Source organism: Typopeltis vanoorti, chromosome 13, assembly GCF_054136105.1.
Source record: "Typopeltis vanoorti isolate ZY-2024b chromosome 13, IOZ_Tvanoo_1.0, whole genome shotgun sequence".
NCBI lineage: Eukaryota > Metazoa > Arthropoda > Arachnida > Uropygi > Thelyphonidae > Typopeltis > Typopeltis vanoorti.
Window position 1 is genome coordinate 6,899,989 of NC_143561.1, and position 22,161 is coordinate 6,922,149.

General features: G+C 35.8%; 1 protein-coding gene across 1 annotated transcript in view; it reads right to left on the reverse strand.

The window, feature by feature from the left end:
- LOC150099911 (ATP-dependent RNA helicase DDX42-like) overlaps nucleotides 1-22,161 on the reverse strand; it is a 110,678-nt gene that overhangs the window by 46,116 nt on the left and 42,401 nt on the right. The window contains exon 4 of the mRNA XM_090403172.1: nucleotides 17,865-17,989. Coding sequence (XP_090259298.1) covers nucleotides 17,865-17,989 — 125 coding nt within the window. The remainder of the gene's footprint in view (nucleotides 1-17,864; nucleotides 17,990-22,161) is intronic.

Consider the following 22,161-nt stretch of genomic DNA (forward strand, 5'->3'; position numbering starts at 1 on the left):
ATCATCTGAACTCATGGAGGAAGTGGATGCTTTGTCGTGTCGGCTTGGTGTTTCTGCCTTTGAAGTGTTTGTGTTATCGCTTATTGGTTGGAGTTGTGACCTAATTTTTATGTTGTGAAGCTTCCAACACTCAGAGATTATGCAGGGTCGGTGGATGTTGATCGAATTCTCGTTGCATTTTATGGCTATCGTGTCCGATATTCTAAGCATTGTTTCGTTTTCTTGTCTGTCTATTATGATGGCCTTGTCGATTTGTGGGGTATGTTTTTGTTCAAGGGCGTGAACTGCTACTTCAGTTTCTCCTGTACTTTGTATTCTATTTTTCTTTTTGATGTTGTGTTTTTAGTGTTTAAATGTTACAGTCACGGAAGTGTTCTTGTAGTCTTGCCCATAAATTTCCCTGCAAAAAAGACTGTGATATCACCTACACAGGTTCTACCATCAGGTCTTTATGGGAAAGACTACAAGAACACTTCTGTGACTGTAACATCTCTATTCTAGAACATTTAAACACTAGAAGAAAAATAGAATACAATATACAAGGAAAACAGAAATAGTAGTTCATGCCCTTGAACAAAAACATACCCTGCAAATCGATAAGGCGATCATAATAGACAGACAAGACAATGAAACAATGCTTAGAATATCGGAAACGATAGCCATAAAATGCGATGAGAATTCAATCAACATTCACTGACCCTACATAATCTCAGAATGTTGGAAGTTTCACAACACAAAAATTAGGTCACAACTCCAATCAATAGGCAATTGGTTGGAGTTGTGACCTAATTGTGTGACCTCCAACCAATAAACACTTCAAAAGCAGAAACACCAAGCCAACACAACATAGCACCCACTTCCTCCATGAGTTCAGATGATGACCCACGGTCGAAATGGCTTGCATCCCATCAACTCTCTCCCCAGCCCCCCTTTTCCCATAAACCCTTCCTCTAAAAAACAGTTGCTATTTTCATCTTTTTTCCACCCTACAAAAAAAGCGCTCTGCCCACCCTTAAAAATAATATATGTACAGGGTGTTCGGGATAAATTTGACATATTTATAATTAATTATATTTTTCCGTAAGTTACATGTATTAACACACACTTCTCTTCATTTAAAAGTTTGGACCCTTCTTCATTCATATACAAGATGTCAGAAAGGATGGATAGCTGGAACCCACCTGAATCATGGAAGAGAATAACTTGTATCATGATGATTCGTGCCCGCCATCAAAATAAGGATATTACGACTGCTGCCCAATGCTCCCTGAATACAGTAAAAACAATCAGGCATGAACTAGAGACTTGCAATGGTGACTACGAGGATGTAGCAAGAAGAAAGATCCCTAGCAGACGATCTGATTGCGTTCGTACAGCAGAATTCCTCGCAAATCTGCAGGAACAGGTGTTGAAGAACCCTGGCATTGGAATTCGGGCTTTGTTCGTGGAGTTGCTAACTGTAGCCAAGCCCTGGATAACAAGGGTAGCCAATGGTAGGCCGTATGTATGGCAGCAGGATTCGGCCCCTTGCCACACCTCTGGGAAAAGTCAAAAATGGTTGTCTGAAAATTTCTACGACTTCACCAGTCCAAATGTTTGGCCTCCAAACTCCCCAGACCTTAACCCCATGGATTATTTTGTATGGGGCGCAGTTGAAAAAGACACCAATCGCACTTCCAGTAATACAAAAGCCCAGTTAATGGATAAAATTAAAACAGTTTTTGCGGCCCTTCCCAGGGAGACTGTAGCATCAGCTTGTTCGAGGTTCCGAAGCAGAATTGAAGCTGTGATCGATGCTAATGGTGGTTATTTTGAGTAAATCTTGTTGATAGTATTGTAATTAACTCTGCCTGTAATGTTTTTTTGTCAATTCATTAAATTTAATAGATACAAAGAAGATTTTCTTTTTCCTTACGAAACTGTCAAATTTATCCCGAACACCCTGTATATATTATACAAAAAAACCCGGGTTTTTCAAATTAATTCTCCCACATTGCCTAAGATCCCCCCCCCCCACTCCCCTTTCAACACCATAACAGAAGAAGTATGCACACAGCAGAAAGAAGTCAGGTAACAACATCCAAGAAAAGGTATGTGCGAATTTTCTTCTATCGTGCTGCATATATTTGTCTCTAAAATATACCTGCAATGCCCTAAGAATTCTTGAGTAAAAAGCCAATGACATTAAAACAGGGGCACTCCTAAACAAAAGCATGCAAAATAGGCGTAAAAATAATAATACCCTCAATAAAGTCAAATTGTAATGAAAAATGCTGGAATAATACCACTTATTAGTACTTAATAAAGATCAAAAAATAAGTTAATGAAATTGAAGCCCTAAGAAATAAAAGACTGATATTACTATTGTTAGTATGAAATTCCTGATATGTATCCTTAATCATGAGGCAGTACTATTATAGAGTATTCTGTATGCCTCAAGGGTATACAGAATAGTATGACAGTACTACATGATTAAGTTTACATTACTAACTTCCTATCAACAACTTTCCTCCAGATTAGTCTGTTATTTGTTAGGCTTTGAATATTGGCAAGATTTTCAGTCTTCCAATGCATTGGAACTGCATCAATTCACCTAGATCTTGATCTTCCTCTAGGTCTTTTTCCTGCCACTGAAGTTAGAACACAATGGGAAAGGAAATTAGATTCCTCTTCTATTCAGTTTAAATGACCATACCACTCTAGATGTACTACTTACACATGCTCAAATCTAACAATGTTAAATTTCTTCCTAATATCTTCCAACATTATCTTGTATACACATAGTTTTAAAGTTTTGGCTAATTTCTCTCTTATTCTGTATGCATTTATTAAACTAGCTCCCACCCATATTTGATTTGATTATTCTATCATCTATTTCCATTTACCATTTTTACTAAAAATTGTGTCAAAATAACTGAAATATTTTTCTTGTTCTACTGGCTCTCTCTATTATGGTGATTAGATGATGCTTTCCATAATTCCCCTTACTTTCATAATGTTTCTTTTTACTGCTGATTTTAGTGCCAAATTTGTTACGGCAGTTATACAGTTTGCCTGACAAAGTTCAATTCCACATCTGAGCTGAAAGGACATGAGTGAAGCAACAGTGGAATTAGTAGAGATGCCTGATTGATGAAAACTGATTAGAAGCTGTGAATATTATCACTAATGGTGCTCTAAGGTAGCTGCAGTTGACTTAGCAAGTTAGCAGTGGATTTATTTAAGCTAAAAAGAAACAGAGCAATCAAAGCAAGAATCAAGACCAATCAGAAACAAAATCAAAACTGCAATAGGAATGCAAAACATATTGACACAAGTAAAGATAATGAGGTAGTGAATGTCATGGAGGAGGAAATTAGATGTTTTGAGATTGAGTAAGACATGATGATAAAAACAAGGGAAGAGGAACTTAAGAAGAGATTATGCTTTGTTCTGGAAAGGAAAACAGATAAGTCAAAAATGGTCATCAAGTAAAGACGTAAACAAAAGACTTACAAAGTGTCATGGAATTGTGATAACAAGGCTTGTATCTGAATGTAATGGAAAACGAATACCACTTATCCAGGCATATGCATCACAACAAGGTTTAGATACAGAGAAAACGAAGAGCATTTGGAGGTAATTATTCTAAATAAGAATGTAATCTTAGGAGGCCATAATGCACATGTTGAAGATATGGGTAGAAAAAATTCTGGACATTTGGAATCAGTAAAAGAAATTATGAACAAAGGTTATTAGAAATGATCTCAAAATTGGAAATAGCTGGTTTGAGAAAAGACAAAGCCACAGAATCAATCACAAAGCTCAGCTGGAAGGTTACAGCCATCAAAGTTTTACCATCTCTTGTTTCAGATGGAGATTATAGGCTTCATATATACATCTTTATGGTGTGTATAGAAAATAGATGTGACAAAAAAAATAGAATAAAAAAAAGAAAAAAGTTGCAGCTATTGATGTTGAAACTGACAGATCAAACAAGTATCAGTTCAGCTTCAATGCTAATGATTCAATTATAGATAATATAAATGAAGAATGGGGAAGGTGTGTGGAAGAACAAGTGGAAAGCAAGAAGGAAAAACATGCTGGTGGATGAGAGAGAGAGAGAAAGAGTTAAAGCAGTTAAATCAAAAAATAAAATTTTCAGGAAGTTCATAAAGACCAGATCAAGTGACGACAGGGTTGCTTATAATAAGAGAAAGAACCAAACAAAATAAATAAATAAATAAAAGAAAGAAATATAATAATAAAATAAAATACAAAAAAAAAAGCTGGGTTGAATAAATATAAGTTAGAGGATGATATTAATGGGTACAAGAAAATGTTTTATTGATTAATGAACAACAGAAGTAGTAGCAAAGAACCAGTTTCTTTTTAATAAATAGAGATAGAAATCTTATGACTACAAAAGAGAGATTGGGATGATGTGGCAGTTTTAGAGACATGCCAATAAAGATGAATGCCATAGTGAAATAAACTGGAATGAATATTCCGATGAGAGAGAGATAATACGAAGATAGGTCTGGCAGAGACTGAAGATAATTAAGGAAGATGAAGAAAGAAAATCTCCTGGGATAGATACTTCTCTAAAGTACTGATCAGTTTCTGGAAGTTTAACACATTGATGCTGTGCCGTGCCCACCTGTGCCAGTCCATAGGAATTCACTTTATATACAGTATGAATGTCACTTCTGTTTCGGGCAGGAATATTTTGATATAGTTTATACAGCATATTAGTTGCAATAAGTTTTTTTTTTATTTATTCAGAATTATATTCATAAGATTAGCATTTCGGAACTGTCTGAATGATATCGAAAATCTCAAATACAATTTGAACTGATTTCAAGTTACATATACATGCAAGTATATCTTTATTTGCTTTAGAAAATTTGCTTTTACAAAAATCATTTGCTTTCTGCATCAAATGACTGCATTATAAACAGAAGTTACCACCTACTTTCTGCAACTGAAAATTTAAAAAAGGATGTTAGTACAAGTGTATTTAGTTATATACTGTGTTTGGTGCAGCCATAAAAACGTTTTTTTTTGCATGCATATGGCACAGGTTTGTGTGTGTGTGGGGGGGGTGTCTACATCAAACCACCTCCCTGCTCTTCCTTCAATTCTAACTTCTGAACAAATCTGAAAACACACCCCAACTCAACATCACCAGAGTTAAAGATCAGTACTATCAAATAAGAAGCCTGAATGGCAAAGAAATGGAGCTGGCTATGGAATTAGATAAGTACCAGATTGACATAATAGGGGTGACTGAAACAAAAAAGACAAAAACTGGTGAGATCTTTCTGGACAATAAATACAAAATGTTATATTCAGGCAATGACAATCAAGGGAAAGAAGGAGTAACCGTAGTATTCAACACAAAATAGGAGGCTAATCTTCTTGAATGGCAGTCAGTCTCAAGTAGAGTAATGTGGGCAAATATGAGAATGGGGAACTGGACAATGAGACTTATTTGTGCCTATGGTCCCACAGAAGGTTCTACTAAGGTAGAAGTGGAGGAATTTTTTGACGCTTTAGAAAAAGCAACTGACACAATGAAAAAGGAAAAGTTGGTCCTTGTTGGGGATCTAAATAGCAGAGTAGGAAATGATTGTGAGACATACAAAAATATTTTTGGAAAATTTGGAGAAAAGAGCAAAGCTAATAGTAATGGCAAATATCTGTTGGATTTCTGCTAAGGACATGGACTGGTTATTACTAACACCATGTTCCAACATAAAAATGTGCACAAATTCACATGGAGAGAAGAGGCAAGGAATAAGAAAATTCTCATTGACTATGTTATTGTTGATAGTGATGTTTTCTCCCTGGTGCAGGACACCAGAGTGTACAGAGGATTTGAAATTGGAAGTGATCACTATTTAGTCTTGAGCAAGATAAAACTGAATTTCATATTGAAAAGAATAACATGTAAGAAAGTTTTAAAGCAAATAAAAGTTGAGCGGCTCTCAGATGTGAACTGTAGACTAAAATACACAAAGTTTATTGAAAAAAAAAAAAATGAAAGAGTTTGTGAACATGAATCAAACCTTGGAGATTCAGTGGCAAGCCTTGAAGAAAGCCCTGATTGATTCAGCTAGAGGGGCATGTGGTGAGGTTGTCTGTAAGGATGAAAAAATCAGAACTCCCGGGTGGACACAGGAAGTTAAAGAGGCAGTGAAGGAAAATAAGAAAGCATATCAAAAGTTCCTGGCAAATAAGTCAGCTTTTGCTCTTAGAGAATACGGAGACAAATGTAAGAAAGCTAAACACTGTGTAAAATTAGCTAATCAAAAGTCATGGGAGGACTTTGGCAAGAACATAGAAAATAAATATCAAGAAGGTGGTAAAATATTCTGGAGTTATTTGTAGAAGCTTAGAAATGGAGGAAAGAGTGCTGTAAAGGATTTAGAGATGATAAAGGTGACATGAAAATGGGAGAAAAAGATATCCTTGAAGTATGAAGTAATTACTTCAAAAAATTGCTAAATGAAGCAAAAAGTGATAGCACAGTGGTAAAAAACACAAGAGGCATACAATCAGGAATACATATCCATACGTGAAGTAGAAAAAGCCATCAAAGGCTTGAAATGTGGAAAGGCAGCAGGAGTAGATGATATTCGACCAGAAATGCTGTAATGAAGTATGGTGGTATAAAAGTCGGCAGTGGCTGCATAGTTCACAAGGTTTTGGACAGAAGGACGAATCCCCGATGATTGGAGTAGAGTCCTCATAGTACCCATATATAAAAAGGGAAATAAAAATGAATGTGAGAATTACAGAGGTATTTCCCTACTGAGTGTTCCTGGCAAGATCTATGCAAGTATACTTGAGAAACTGTTGAGAAGAATTGTGGAAGAAAAGCTGAGTGAAGAACAAGTTGGATTCAGGCCAAATAGAGGGTGTCAGGATCAGATATTCATTTACAACAAATAGTCAAGAAAGCATGGGAATATAACAAAGATCTGTAATTAAGTTTTGTCGATTTGGAAAAGGCATATGACAAGGTGCCAAGAGAGAAGCTATTCAATATGCTGCAGTTATATGGTGTCAGTGGGGCATTATATCGAGCAGTACTTAGTCTTTATTTGAGTTGTAAGTCAGCAGTTAGAATCGAAGGAAGTACAGGAAGATGGTTTAATGTTAAATCTGGTGTGAGACAAGGATGTACATTATCCCCTCTGTTATTCATTATCTATATGGATCACATTATGAAGGAAAGTGGTATTAAACATGATATCAAAATTTGAGATGTTAATGTCAGCTCTTTGCTTTATGCGGATGATGTTATACTTCTAAATAAATCTGCTACAAGTCTGCAAGATTCTCTGACTAAATTGAATAACTGTTGTAATAGATATGGTATGAAGGTCAGCAATAAAAAGACAAAGACAATGAAAATAGGCAGAATCATTGAAAATGTCAACTGTGTTGTGAATGAAGAACCTGTGGAACAAGTAAAACATTTCAGCTACTTAGGCATGATTTTTAGTGAAGATGGTAAATTAAATATAGAAATAGACAACAGAATCAGCAAAGCTGGTATGGTGGGAAGTCAATTGAATAAATTCATATGGAATAAGAGAGAAATTAGTCAGAACATTAATTAGCTGTATACAAGACAGTGTTCAAACCAGTTTTAACTTATGGATCTGAGAGCTGGGTCAGAAGTAAAACACTTGACCAAAGATTAGAGACCGCTGATATGAGAATCCTGAGAAAAATTAGAGGCGTGAACAGATGGCATCAATGGTAATATCATATTAAAAAAGAGAATATTAGGAAAGAACTTGACATTGTCAGCATCCAGGAAAGTGTTAGCAGAGCTAATCTCGGGTGGTATGGTCACTTAAACAGAATGGGCGAAGAAAGATTAGCAAAACAAGTGTTCTCTGCCAGGCTGGCAACAAAACGACCCAGAGGAAGACCAAGATATAGGTGGATTGATATGGTACAAAGTGCCTTAGACGATAGAGATATAAGATCTGATAATGTTGGAGATTTGACAAGTAACAGACTGATTTGGAGGAAAATTGTAGATAGGAAGTTAGTAATGATGTAATTTTTTTTTATGTAGTACTATCATATCCTGTACGTCCCTTGAGGGTACATGGCAGGAATTTGATGATGATGATGATGAAGACTTACAACTTCAATAAATGTTGTATATTGCTCATATAATGTTACATTTATAATAAATTTAGTTTAATCCTTTACCCAAGTACAGGAAAACAAAGTTTGTGCCTGAAGTAGTTCAGGACTGAGGCAACTCGTAGTAAAGGTGGACCAAGCTCTCATCACTCCTTGTCTCAGTATCTCCCATAATGCAAAGCACAAAGCTTCATCCACCTTGACTACAATTTGCCTCAGTCCTGAACTATTTCAGGTGCAAATGTTGTTTGCCTACACTTGGGTAAAGGATTAAACTAAATTTATTATAGTCTAACCAAGTGGAAAATAAACTTCCAACGTCTTTCTTTAAATCCAGAGTTAATTAATAATAAGGTGGTACACCTTTTGGCAACTCGTATAAGTAAATATGACCTCTCCATTGCTTCGGCCTTAGTATCATCACTTCTGGGTCTGCATCCCACAGGCTAGACCTCAATAAAGGTCGAAACCAGTCTGGGTAGTAGCCCCTTCCCTTAATGCATAGCTTTATACATGTTTGCAAGGAGATGCGCTTTGCATTATGGGAGATACTGAGACAAGGAGTGATGAGAGCTTGGTCCACCTTTACTACGAGAAACTAGATGAAAAAATTCATGAGAAAAGACCCGGTTTGCAGAAGGAAAAAATCATCTTTCATCAAGACAATGCATCTGCCCACAAAAGTGTTTTGGCAATGGGAAAAATAAGGGATCTGCACTATGAATTGTTGGAACATCTGCCCTATTCCCCATATGTGGCTCCCTCTGACTTCTATCTCTTCCCAAAACTAAAACTCTTCCTCGGTGGTCAGCATTTTTCTTTGAATCAAGAGGTGATTGCAGTTGTAGAGGGGTATTTTGCAGATCTTACTGAGAACCACTACAGGGACGGGATAATGGCGCTGGAATAAATGTATTAGTCTTAACCTAGATTATGTTGAAAAATAAAATTAATTTTGATTTATAAATTCATTTTTTCATTGTTAGGCCAAGAACTTTTCAGACCACCACGTATGTTTTTCCAAATCTATGAAAGCTAAGTATAGAATGTTATTATAAAATCCGAGGATTTTTCAACTATTTTTCATAAAGTGTAAATCTAATCCAGTCAACCAATATTTAATCAGAAACAAGCTTGTTCTCTAAATTTCTCTCCCACAATTTTAGCCTCTTCTCAAGTATTCTTGCAAAAATCTTATGCTACCATACTGGCATGCTTAGCATTGAAATTCCTTGGTAATTCTCACAATGTTTTGTTCTTTTTTTATAGATGGAAACTATGAGAGCTCTTCTGAATTCTGCAGTGTAGCTGTTATGTAGAATTTGATAAATAGGTCTTTCTTTTAAGGTTACACGGTAATCAGCATTCATATTTATGAATTTAGGGACACCAAACACACATGCTGAAAAGATTATTTTACTCATTATTAATAAAATAAGAACTTGATGTTTCGACCCCTGTATTGAGGTCATCATCAGAAGGATAAATGTGTATAAGAACCAAGTTACATGCTGTTGCACTCTATACAGGTAAATTAAATCTATGTTGTTAACTAATCTTTTTCTTAGCCTGCCCTCTAGTGATAAAAAAAAAAATAAATAAAAATAAAAACTATAATAAACCCTGCTAAAGTCCTCATGTACTAAGATTCATCTGGAATTATACAGTTCATATTGTTATATTACGATGATCTTCTGGATTTGTACAGTACAGGTTGCTATTGAATGTTCAGGAAAAAAAAAAAAAACTTCAAGTCTTCTTGTATTGAGATTTTTCTTTGTGGTTGCAATGATGGTTGCAGATGGGTCCTCCACATTTTTGGAATGGTTAAACCATAATTTTTATTCAGATTCAGATTATGTTGGAGCATTTCACATGCTTCCTTGAATTTCGGCTCGAACCAGGTTTTGGTGCGGTGTAGGGACTTGGTACCTTTCCAATCAATTCTGTGGTATGTTTGGAGTGCTTGGTCAGAAAGGCCGGTTTTTCCAAAATGGAGGTATTTCATGTGTCATTTGTGTTCATCCTTCCTGATTGGGATGGTTCACCCTGTTTCCCCTATGTATGGTATGTTACATGTGCATTGTATTTTCTTTAAGTGGACTGAATAGCCAATAGGAATTGAGCCATATACATTCCCATTGTGTAGTAAGAGACACTTGAGACTTCTGCTTGAACTGTCGATAAATAAACGCCACTCATTTGGATGATATTGTACAACACTCATTTCAGTTAGTAAACCTGACACATTGTTACAGTAAACAAACCCACACTCGTGTTTAAAATATTGTACAAGATTACTTTCCCTGCTATGATAAAAAGTTATCTTCGTATCTTGCTCCAGTAAGTTTTTTTCATTTAATCTTGAAGCTAACAATTCCGATGATTCCTTTGATAGGCCCAAATCTCTTACTAAGTCATTCAATTCTGCTTAAGTAAAACGCTGCGGTCCAGAACTAGAAATTAAATTTCCATTATCTAAATCAACATCCGGGTCTTGCTCCTCAAAAACATCTGGCATATCCCGATCATGCTTGTTCTCAAGTAAAGGAAGTCCTTTATAAATTGGCACGGCTATTTCATTGGAATGAGCAACTGGCCGAATTGCTGAGTCAAGATTTGGATACACAATTTTTTTCTTATTCTTCTTATTATAACCAGAAGTCTGAACCAAACAAAAATAGCAATCATCTACATGATTTTTCGGTTCATGCCAAATCATTGGAATGCCAAAAGCTAATTTTTGGCGTTTTCCCTTGCTCCACTGTCGTAAATTTTCTATACATGACTTACACACTTTATTTGGAGCCCATGACTTGTCCTGATTTGCAATTTTTACATCAAAGTATGCAAAGTACACTTTCTTAACGAAATCAGTGATATTTGTCTTTTGACTGGGAACAGTAAAGCTGCCACAAATGTAGCAGAAGGAATCTACACTATTGATACAATTTCGAGTAGTAGACATGATGTATTTTCTTCACTGCTGACTAACATGCAATTAACAAGACAAAAAAAACCAGAGATTTTATTGAAACATTATAAGCGCTCATCATACTTTCACGATCGATTAACTATTGACTGATTTCGATCGTTCTTTGTCCGCTATGATGCATATAGCATTCATTTGTTTTAGGCAGTTGTCATCGCCCACTTTTCATCACCTAAATGTATTAGGTCGGTTATTGGCCTCTCTCTCTCTCTCTCTCTCGCATTCAAAGCACCAGTACGTGCTGTTGCAGGTTCTTATGCATTTATTTGTTTACTAACAAGCGAGAGCAGCGAGCGCTCCGATTCTGATCTGCGTACCGCTTTGAATAATAGGCTATATCTTCGGGAAATTTTCGAATGTCTTGATAAAAAGTTAGGAACAGATTTTTAAAAGTACATACTTTTAAAAAATAATATTAAAAAATCGATTTTTTTGATCCTCTAAATAGTACTGCCTCCTAAAAACTATCAAAAATTTACAAATTAGCAAAAAGAAAATGCCATAGAGGAAAAACCTGACGTGATAGAGAAAAATGGGTTTGATATTTGAAATCAGCGCACTCAAATTAGTAAAAAACAAGTCTCATATAAAAGTCAGCAAAAATTGTGTTGGACTGTGTAATCAGTAAAGGAATTATGAATATTATGCTATACATATCAGATAATATGGTTAATATTTGTGAATTTATCAAAACCACCAGTCATTATGTATATTCTCCAATATTAAACAGTTACTTTGATTTTGGAAGTTTTTTTCACTTGGTTAGTCTATAATAAATTTAGTTTAATCCTTTATCTATGTGTAAGCAAACAAAGTTTGTGCCTGAAGTATCTTCAGGATTGAGGCAACTCATGGTAAAGGTGGACCAAGCTCTCATCCCTACTTGTCTTAGTATCTCCCATAATGCAAAGCGCATCTCCTTGCAGGACATGTATAACACTATGCATTAAGGGAAGGGCCACTACCCAGACTAGTTTCGACCTTTATTGAGGTCTCGTCAGTGGGAGCCAGACCCAGAGGTGGTGATATTAAGGTGGAAGCAATGGAGAAGTCACATTTATTATAGTCTAACCAAGTGAAAAAACACTTCAAACATCTTTCTCTATATCCAGCGTAATTAAATAATAAGGTACGACACCTTTTGGTAACTCGTATAGGTAAATATGACTTCTCCTTTGCTTTCACCTTAGTATCACCACCTCTGGGTCTGGCTCCCATTGACGAGACCTCAATAAAGGTCGAAACTAGTCTGGGTAGTGGCCCTTCCGTTAATGCATAGCATTATACATGTTCGCAAGGAGATGTGCTTTGCATTATGGGAGATACTAAGACAAGTAGTGATGAGAGCTTTGACCACCTTTACTACGAGTTGCCTCAGTCCTGAACTACTTCAGGTGCAAACTTTGTTTGCTTACACTTGGATAAAGGATTAAACTAAAATTATTATAGTTACTTTGATTGATGAATGTATTTTGCCGAGTAGTCAAGTGATATCCTGATTATGTTACGTCATGCATTTACAGGTAAGCTGAGATTGATCACATGATGTCATGTTATGTAACCAACATCCAGCTAGTTTAGATAATGTATCTTTGTTCATCACTGTTTAGGTAGATGAGGTCATCGACGTACAGATGATCTATTTGCTTCTGATATTTCTCATCTTTTCAGACATTGTTTCCACTCTAATTATTTTAGATGGAATGGGGAAATTTACAAGCAACTATCTGGCTTGCATTGGGAAGCCTTCTATCTCCACTATGTGCAGACTTATTCACTGAAAACTTGCAAAAACGTTTCCTCACATCAACAAAAAACCTTCAATTTGATGGAGATACACAGATGTCAACAAATAATTTTATCATCTGGAAATACGGTATTGCTGAGTTGCACAATTTTCTTTTGTCTATCAACCTCTTCCACCAAAAATTAAAATTCACTCTGGAACTGGAAAATGAAGGGAAACAATCTTTCCTAGATGTTTTAATTTCCAAAAAAGCTGTAAGAGGCTTCTCTCTCTCTCTTAGTGCATACCACAAGCTTGCTCATACAGGTCGTTACCTACACTCATCCTCATTGCATCATATATCACAAAACGAGGTATTATACATACACTCAAGAAAAAAACAGCAATCACCATCACAAGAGATATGGAGAAAAAACTGAAGGAAGAATTGAAATCTCTACCCCAACTACTTGTGTGTAATGGATGTTCTAAGACAACTGTACAAAAATCACTGTTCTCTACTCCTGCTCCACAACAAAATCTTGACATCCACCAGAGAAGTTCTGTTCCAACCCATAGATTGGTAGACTTTCATTCAAGATTGCTCAAGACAAAATAAACCCAAAGTATTTCTCTTTATAATTATATTTACAATATTTGGAACTCCAAGTATTATTCAAAGTGACAACCTTAGTTTCCAAAAAGAATTACTGAAGCTTATGCTATGTAGCGAGAACTAATTGTAAATGGAAAACCATGTAACAGTGAAAGTCAAGAATCAGTGAAATGTGCAAATCAAGATGTAGAAAACATACTGAGTACTTGGCTCAAAACCAATCAAACAAAATGGAGAGATAGTTTATGTTTTGTACAGTTGATGAAAACTTGAGCATATCATGAAGGAATAAAATGCAGTCCCTATGAAGCTATGTTTAAAAACTTCAAATTTACTTCAAGAAGCTTTACAATTTTTTAGAACAGATGAAGAATTGGAGCAGCTAATAAATGGATCAGATCAAGAACGTGATGGGAATAAATAACTTGCTGATAGTGAAAACATTCATGAAGAATATACACTGCTTAGGAGTCCACAGATACATAGTGGGAGGAATAAACAGCCATGGTGCTGCCCACCTTAATAAGATGTACGACCTCCTTTCGCTGTAACGATTGCAGCAATCCTATGGAACATAATTTCCACAAGCATATGATAGTGAACAATGGGAATTTTGGACCATTCTTCATCTTTGGACCATAAATGCAAAAAAAAATGATTTTCATGGACTGAAGAGATCTTGTGAAAGGTCAAACTGTAAGACTGCAAATACCAGACAATGTTAGAAGTGATTCAAAGAATCTTTTGTCTGTGATAAATGCAAAAGAATGATGTTGGAAGTTTATTTTGCACTTGGTTAGACTATAATAAATTTAGTTTAATCCTTTATCCAAGTGTAATCAAACAAAGTTTGCACCTGAAAATATCTTCAGGACTGAGGTAAGGTGGTGCAACACCAGGCAACTTCGAGCAAAGGTGGACCAAGCTCTCATCACTCCTTGTCTCAGTATCTCCCATAATGCAAAGCACATCTCCTTGCAGGTATGTATACTGCTATGCATTAAGGGAAGGGCCACTACCCAGACCGGTTTCAACCTTTATTGAGGTCTCGTCAGTGGGAGGCAGACCCAACGTGGAGATATTAAGGCAGAAGCAACAGAAGAGGTCATATTTACCTATACGAGTTGCCAACAGGTGTACCACCTTATTATTGCATTACTCCAGATTTATAAAAAGATGTTGGAAATTTATTTTGCACTTGGTTAGACTATAATAAATTTAGTTTAATCCTTTATCCAAGTGTAAGTAAACAAAGTTTGGGTAGTGGCCATTCCCTTAATGCATAGCAGTATACATATCCGCAAGGAGATTTGCTTTGCATTATGGGAGATACTGAGACAAGGAGTGATGAGAGCCTGGTCCACCTTTGCTCAGAGTTGCACCACCTTACCTCAATCCTGAAGATATTTTCAGCCACAAACAAGGTTTATGCCTGAAAATATCTTCAGGACTGAGGATTAAACTAAATTTGGATAAAGGATTAAACTAAATTTATTATAGTCTAACCAAGTGCAAAATAAACTTCCAACATCTTTCTCTAAATTCAGAGTAATTCAATAATAAGGTGGTACACCTGTTGGCAACTCGTATAGGTGATATGACCTCTCCTATTGCTTCTGACTTGATATCTCCATGTTTGGGTCTGCCTCCCACTGACGAGACCTCAATAAAGGTTGAAACCGGTCTGGGTAGTGGCACTTCCCTTAATGCATAGCAGCATACATATCTGCAAGGAGATCTGCTTTGCATTATGGGAGATACTGAGACAAGGAGTGATGAGAGCTTGGTCCACCTTTGCTCGGAGTTGCCTGGTGTTGAACCACCTTACCTCAGTCCTGAATATAATTTCAGGCACAAACTTTGTTTACACTTGGATAAAGGATTAAACTAAATTTATTATTGCAAAAGAATGATTTTTATGCACTCAATTTTTATCACTAAAATTTGATCTTTATGTTTATGGAAAAAATGCAAAGTGTTTGATATTAAATGTACTTACAAGATATCTAATAACTATATTAATTGCAATGGTTCTTTATTCTAATTTACAATGTCAAATGTAGAGTAATATCTGTTACTGGTCATAAAGATATTCTCTTTTTGCTATGACAATGTGGCAGTCATTACTAACTTCTCACTAGCTGCTTCCCATGACTTTTGTTTAGCTAGTTTTACACAGTGCTTTACTTTCTTTCATTTTTCTCTGTACTCTCTAAGAGAACAAGCTGACTTATTTGCCAGGAACTTTCCATATGCTTTCTTCTTTTCCTTGACTGACTCTTTAATTTCCCGAGTCCACATGGAGAGCATCACAGTAAAAATTTTACAAAGTGCTAATACAAATGAAACAGACAGCAGTAAAGTCTAATTTACTGCTGTCTGTTTTTATTTATTTTTATTTTATATTTTAATGCAACTGTAACTTTTTGCCATCTCAAATGATAAGTGAGATGGAAAAAAATTTACAGTTGCATTAAAATATGAATATCTGATGTAAGCACTAAAATGATGAAGAAGGATCAGGTAGAAAAATATTCTTGCATTTTATTGAACTTCAGCAAAACTATCTTGAAGTGTAAAGTTGATAGCACAACTACAGAACCTTTCATGGATAGGATTCACAAAAAAAAAGTTTAAAAATTATGTATATTATTTCTGGGAAAACTCCCATGTTACTCCTCTTTATAAACTATTATAATTACAGCTATTTTGCCTGCTTCAGTTTAGGAGCCCCTGTTTAAATGTCATTGGCTATTTACTCATGATTCTTAGGGCATTATGAGTGTAGATGTACTAAAAAGTATATGTAGCCTAAGGAATAGAAAATTGCACATACCTTTTTCTGGGTGTTGTGGCTTTTCCTCAGTCTGCGATGTCGAAAACTGCAGAGTGTGTGTGTGTGTGTGGGGGGGTAAGCAGTTTGGTAGAATAAGTTAGAAAAACCCGGGTTTTTTTTTTCCGTAATATATAGAAACATATACTTTTATATAGGGTGGGGAAAAAGTGAAAGGGTTAATTTTAAAAAAAAAAAAAAATTAACCCTTTCACAAAATTAACCCTTTCCCCTTCCCCCTCCCTATTTTAAAAAAAATTAACCCTTTCACTTTTTCCCCACCCTATATAAAAGTATATGTTTCTATATATTACGAAAAAAACCTGGGTTTTTCTAACTTATTGTACCAAACTGCTTACCCCCCCCCCCCCCACACACACACTCTGCAGTTTTCGACATCGCAGACTGAGGAAAAGCCACAACACCCAGAAAAAGGTATGTGCAATTTTCTATTCCTAAGGCTACATATACTTTTTAGTACATCTACACTCATAATGCCCTAAGAATCCATGAGTAAATAGCCAATGACATTTAAACAGGGGTACTCCTAAACTGAAGCAGGCAAAATAGCTGTAATTATAATAGTTTAAAAATGACTTTTACAAATCTGGTTTGCATTAAATTTGAGAATTCCACACCCTGAACAAAGCAAATTTAAGGAAGGTCACCTGACTTCTCTATCTACATCAATTACAGTAAATATAGTGCACATTAACAAACACACACACACTTCGCCATTTTTTAAAACACTTGACTGTTAACATTTACAATGTTATTAGGAAAGAACTTAATATTGTTAGCATCCAGGAATGTGTTAGCAGAGCTAATCTCAGGTGGTATGGTCACTTAAACAGAATGGGAGAGGAAAGATTAGCAAAACTTTTTCCTGCCAACCTGGCAAAGAACACTCTTTGCCAGGTTGGCAGGAAAAAGACCCAGAGGAAGACCAAGATATATATGGATTGATACAGTAAAAAGTGCCTTAGAAGATAGAAATATAAGATCTGATAATGTTGAAGTCTTAACAGGTAACAGATTGATCTGGAGGAAAATTGTACATAGGAAGTTAATGATGGTGTAAGTTTTTCATGCAGTACTATCATATCTTGTACACCCCTTGAGGGTACATATCAGGAATTTGACGATGATGATGATGACTATTAACATATTACGATACCATGAATTCAAATCAGGTTACTGAATCTCTGGGTTTACTTAAAGTTTAGTGTTAAGAGATAAAGTTAAGGTATGTTGCTTATGATGACTTCTATTGATGAAGTCTTAATAAAAATAGATGAACTTTTTTTCACCTCTTTGAATTATGAGAATAAGTTGTAAACAGAGAGTGAATAAAAATTGTGTGCTCCTGTTGTGAAGAGAGGTCTGAATTTTAATTGGGAGTTGGGGTATCCTTCAATGGAATAAAGAATAGGTGATATGAATAAGTTTCTCTGACACAACATGCTAATAGCAGGTCTCAAAGAAAACTGAGCTGAAAATTAACAAAACAAAATTATTGCTATTGAAAATATGTTTATAAAATTACCTGCATAGCAAGATCCATGAGAGCCTGTGGAACAGGCTGATTGGCACCTTCAAGATTCCTAACAAGATGACCAGCAAATTCTTTGTCTTTTTCTGTGACTAATGTATATGCTATTCCCTTTTCACCTAATCAAGGATAAATTTTTGTAGACCTATTATACTGCAAATCATTTATTATACTATCATACTGTAAATTGTCTAGGAAAATAGTTCCTAAATCAAACACGATAATATGAAGATTAACATTGTATAAACTAATTTACCATTAATTCATTATAATATGACAAATATGCATCCTGCAGAATTTACAAAATGATATAATCAATTTTCATCAATAATTTCTTTTTAAAAAAAGTTTTGCACCTATGGAACTCAGTGCCAGAACTAAGCAAAAGTGCTTAATCTCCCCCCCCCCCCCAACCCACATACATACTTTTCATCATAACTTTACTATTGTTATTTCTTTGTATTTTTTATGTTCCTCCCATCCAAAATTATTATCAATTTTATATGTATATTTTTTTGTATTTTTAATTTACTTTTTAATGGTCCAGAAACCCTGCTCTAGACACCTAAAATGTTTTCGAGCTACTTCTGACTTCCAATAAGTGGGCAGTAGTCTCACACCATGCAATGACATTCATCTTCCACAGCCTGTTGGCTGGAGAGTGGCCAGCATATTCTTGTTTAACCCTGTATCCAAGTGTAAAATACTTCACATGCAAATTTTGTTTGCTTACACTTGGATAAAGGATTAAAGAAGAATATAATTTCTTATCAAAATTTAAAATTTATTTTGTAACCAAGTGAAAAAAAAAACTTTCTACAACTGTGATACTGGTTGGATTAAAATACAATCCTCTAATTTATTTGTCAATTTGCAGAACATTATTTAAACATTTTATCAGTAAATACTCCTTTGATATCTGTGTGATATCTTTGATATCTTTGAATTAACAGACTGAGTACACCTTATGGTATTAACATATTCCTACACAATCCTTTTTTTAGAACATAAGGTTCCCCTTTCTCACTTTGCATAAGCCCTAGAGTCCTTTCATTTAACGAAACATGAATAACTGAAAGTTCTTTGTGCGATTAATAATTATCCCTCTTAGCACAATTACATAACAGAACAAAAGTTTACATTACCAGGGACTGTAGAAATGCTTGGCCTTCTCCATACTTGTCTCGGGAGTGCTTCCGTCTCATTGACCTTTCTACTACTTGATTTCATCTAAGAGAATCAACTGGTGGCTCGGACATGATTCATCTCCTTCGACGTAAATAACTCTTACTTGCCACTATTGGGTCAAGAGACTCGGCATGACTTGTCGATCTGTGCTGTGCCTTCTGCACGATCGGGATCTGTACTTCGCTGAACTACTGCTTGACCAGTGGGCTGCCGATACATCTCCACATGTTCCTATGACCTCTGTGGGATCTCCTGAACTGGATGACCAGTCGAACAAAGAGGAAAAAAGCCACGAGCTGGCACCACAACGCTCAATATATCACTGGCGCGATGTTTACCTTCTTACGTCACATTCTTTCTACTTTACCCATGACACCTCACTTCTCCTTTGCACTCAGTGCCGCTGTCTCCACTAGCGTGCTTCGCGGGAAACTTTCGTGCACCATTCCTCACTGGTGCACGTGTTCGCTTCAGGCCATTACTTCTTAATCCGATTATCTTATTCGCTTCATGACACAAATATTTACACAAAGTTCACATAGTTTTAACTTCTGGAAATTTTACAATGAATAACTATAACATAATGTATAGAGAAAATTACTTGATTTATAAACGTTGTTGGTTGTTTACAATCAGTTTCACATTTTCTGATATACAAATATTAGCTCTGGGAATGTTGTTGCTTGTTAAATCTGAATGAAATATTTATGGATTCAATTTTTTTTCATTCAGAATTTAACATGTGTATATAGTGTATCATTTTTCTTTTTTTTTTTTAAACCAGATATAAACAGAATTTTTTTTATATGGGCCTTAAACAGAATATATTTTGTTTGAGGCCTTTTCTACCTGGGGTTGTTGAGTCATTCTAAGTATTTAATCATGGGATACACTGCCTTTTCATGGCAATATATCACACACATGTTTACTAACACATTACAATACCTCTAATGATCCATCCTTTGATAAGCACTGATTAAGTGGTAAGCAGGCAGAAAAAATTTACTCATTATCAAAATCTTCAATTTCTGGGTGTACTGAACTATTGTCGAATAATAAAAGACCAGTAATTTGCTTATAATCCATTGCTGCCATTACAATTTCTTCCTTCTGCAAAAATTAGTTGGATGATTCTCGTAGACAGTTGGATGAGTAGCACTTTTGTTGGCCAACAGGCTGTAAATTTATTCATGTGGATTTTTTTTTTTCATTTTAAGACATCTCATTCACTGTCAAGTTATTTGATCACGAGTGGCCTCCAGTGAATATAATAAATAAGTTTTATTTTTATTAGGAGATATTCAATTAATTACATAAGATAATAAGTTAATTCCTTTGTAGACTGTTTGTCCCTGCCAAAAATTAGTTTGAATGAAGATACTCTCAAAATACTTTGCTGATATTTCCCAACTGTAAAGTAATTCAAATCTATGACAACAAGTAGCACTACTTATCTCTCATCCTCTGTTATAAAGTAAAGCCAATCTACATCCAAATATTAATTTTGAAATAAATAGTCAAGTGTTCTCAAATAATATTTTATTTTGCATGACTTACAAGTCATCACCATTCTTATAAAAATCAGAGATACCTTTAAAAAAATTAATTTAATAAGACTAATTTTCATTTAACTCACTGCCAACTATAATTCTCCCAACATCCTCTTTAACCCTAAGTAGGCATGCAGTGATATTGGCAGAAGCTTATTTTCACAATTCACAGCGTATATGAGAATATAAATTAAAATTAAACTTGAATATATATTTCCAATATTTCGGCGTCACGTTGTCATCTTCAAAGGAACTTAAAATAAAGACACATGCTTGCAAGCACTACATACAGTAAATGAGGAAGAAGCAAGAAAGCTATTGTTTCTCCTAAAAGTCCTGATGGTGTCCCCCCACCCACAGCAGGCTATGTAAGTAATCTTGGCCGTTGGGTTGAAGGTCTCCTGATGTACATCTCCCAAATTTGGGGCAGTCTCACGCAACCAAATTTGTTGAGGTTTGGCATGTTTCTTAGAGTTGAGGTTGATTCCATGAAAAGTCTTTCAAATTTGAACTTGCTATGGTGTATTATTCTGGCTTACTTCCACCGTATTCTGTGGCATCTATCCAGAGTATGGTCTACAAGACCAGAGTGGCTATACTGGTGTAAACGGATGTAGTCCTTGTGTTCTGAAATTCTGATATTTGCTGTCCTGCCTGTTTGGCCAAAGTAAGACAACTTACAGCTTCAAGGGACCTGGTATACGTCAGGTGGGTCTAGGGGAAGTGGTTGGTCGTTAGTGCAGTGGATAAGGGATGCCTTCTATGTGGTCTGTAACAAGAGGCCAAATCATGTTTTTTTAAGATTTTTGTGATTTTTTTTCCAAGGTGCCTCGGATGTAGGGAATGGTGATGGATTTAGAGTAATCCTTGTTGTGAAGCGAGGAAGGGTTGTGGTTTGCTGGTTTCAATTTTTTTTTTTTTTGGGGGGGGGGGGGCTCTGATACACATGGCTCTGATACACTCCTCTCCTTCTTAACACACTTAAACAACCAACACCACAGAATCAAGTTTACCCTGGAAAAAGAGAAAAACAACAGCTTCCCTTTCCTAGACACACTAGTCACCCACCAGCCTGGTGGAATCTTGGTTTTCTCAGTTTATAGAAAACTCACCCATACAGGCAGATACATTCACCAACAATATCCCCCCCCCCCCCCCACAACAATATGGAGTTATTAAGACACTGTACAACAGGGCTATACTAATCTGTTCAAATGACAATGCCCTAACCACTGAACTAAATCACATCCTCAACACTTTCTCAGCCAATGGCTACCCCCCCCCCCCCCCCCCCCCCAAAAAAATATTGAAACCAGCAAACCACAACCTTCCGCCCCTTCACAACAAAGATTACTCTAAATCCATTACCATTCCCTACATCCGGGGCATCTCGGAAAAAATCACCAAAATCCCTAAAAAAAATGACTTGACCTCTTGTTACAGACCACATAGAAAATTGGCATCCTTTATCTGCTCCACTAAAGACCAACCACTTCCACTAGACCTACCTGGTGTATACCAGGTCCCTTGCAGCTGTAAGATGTCCTACTTTG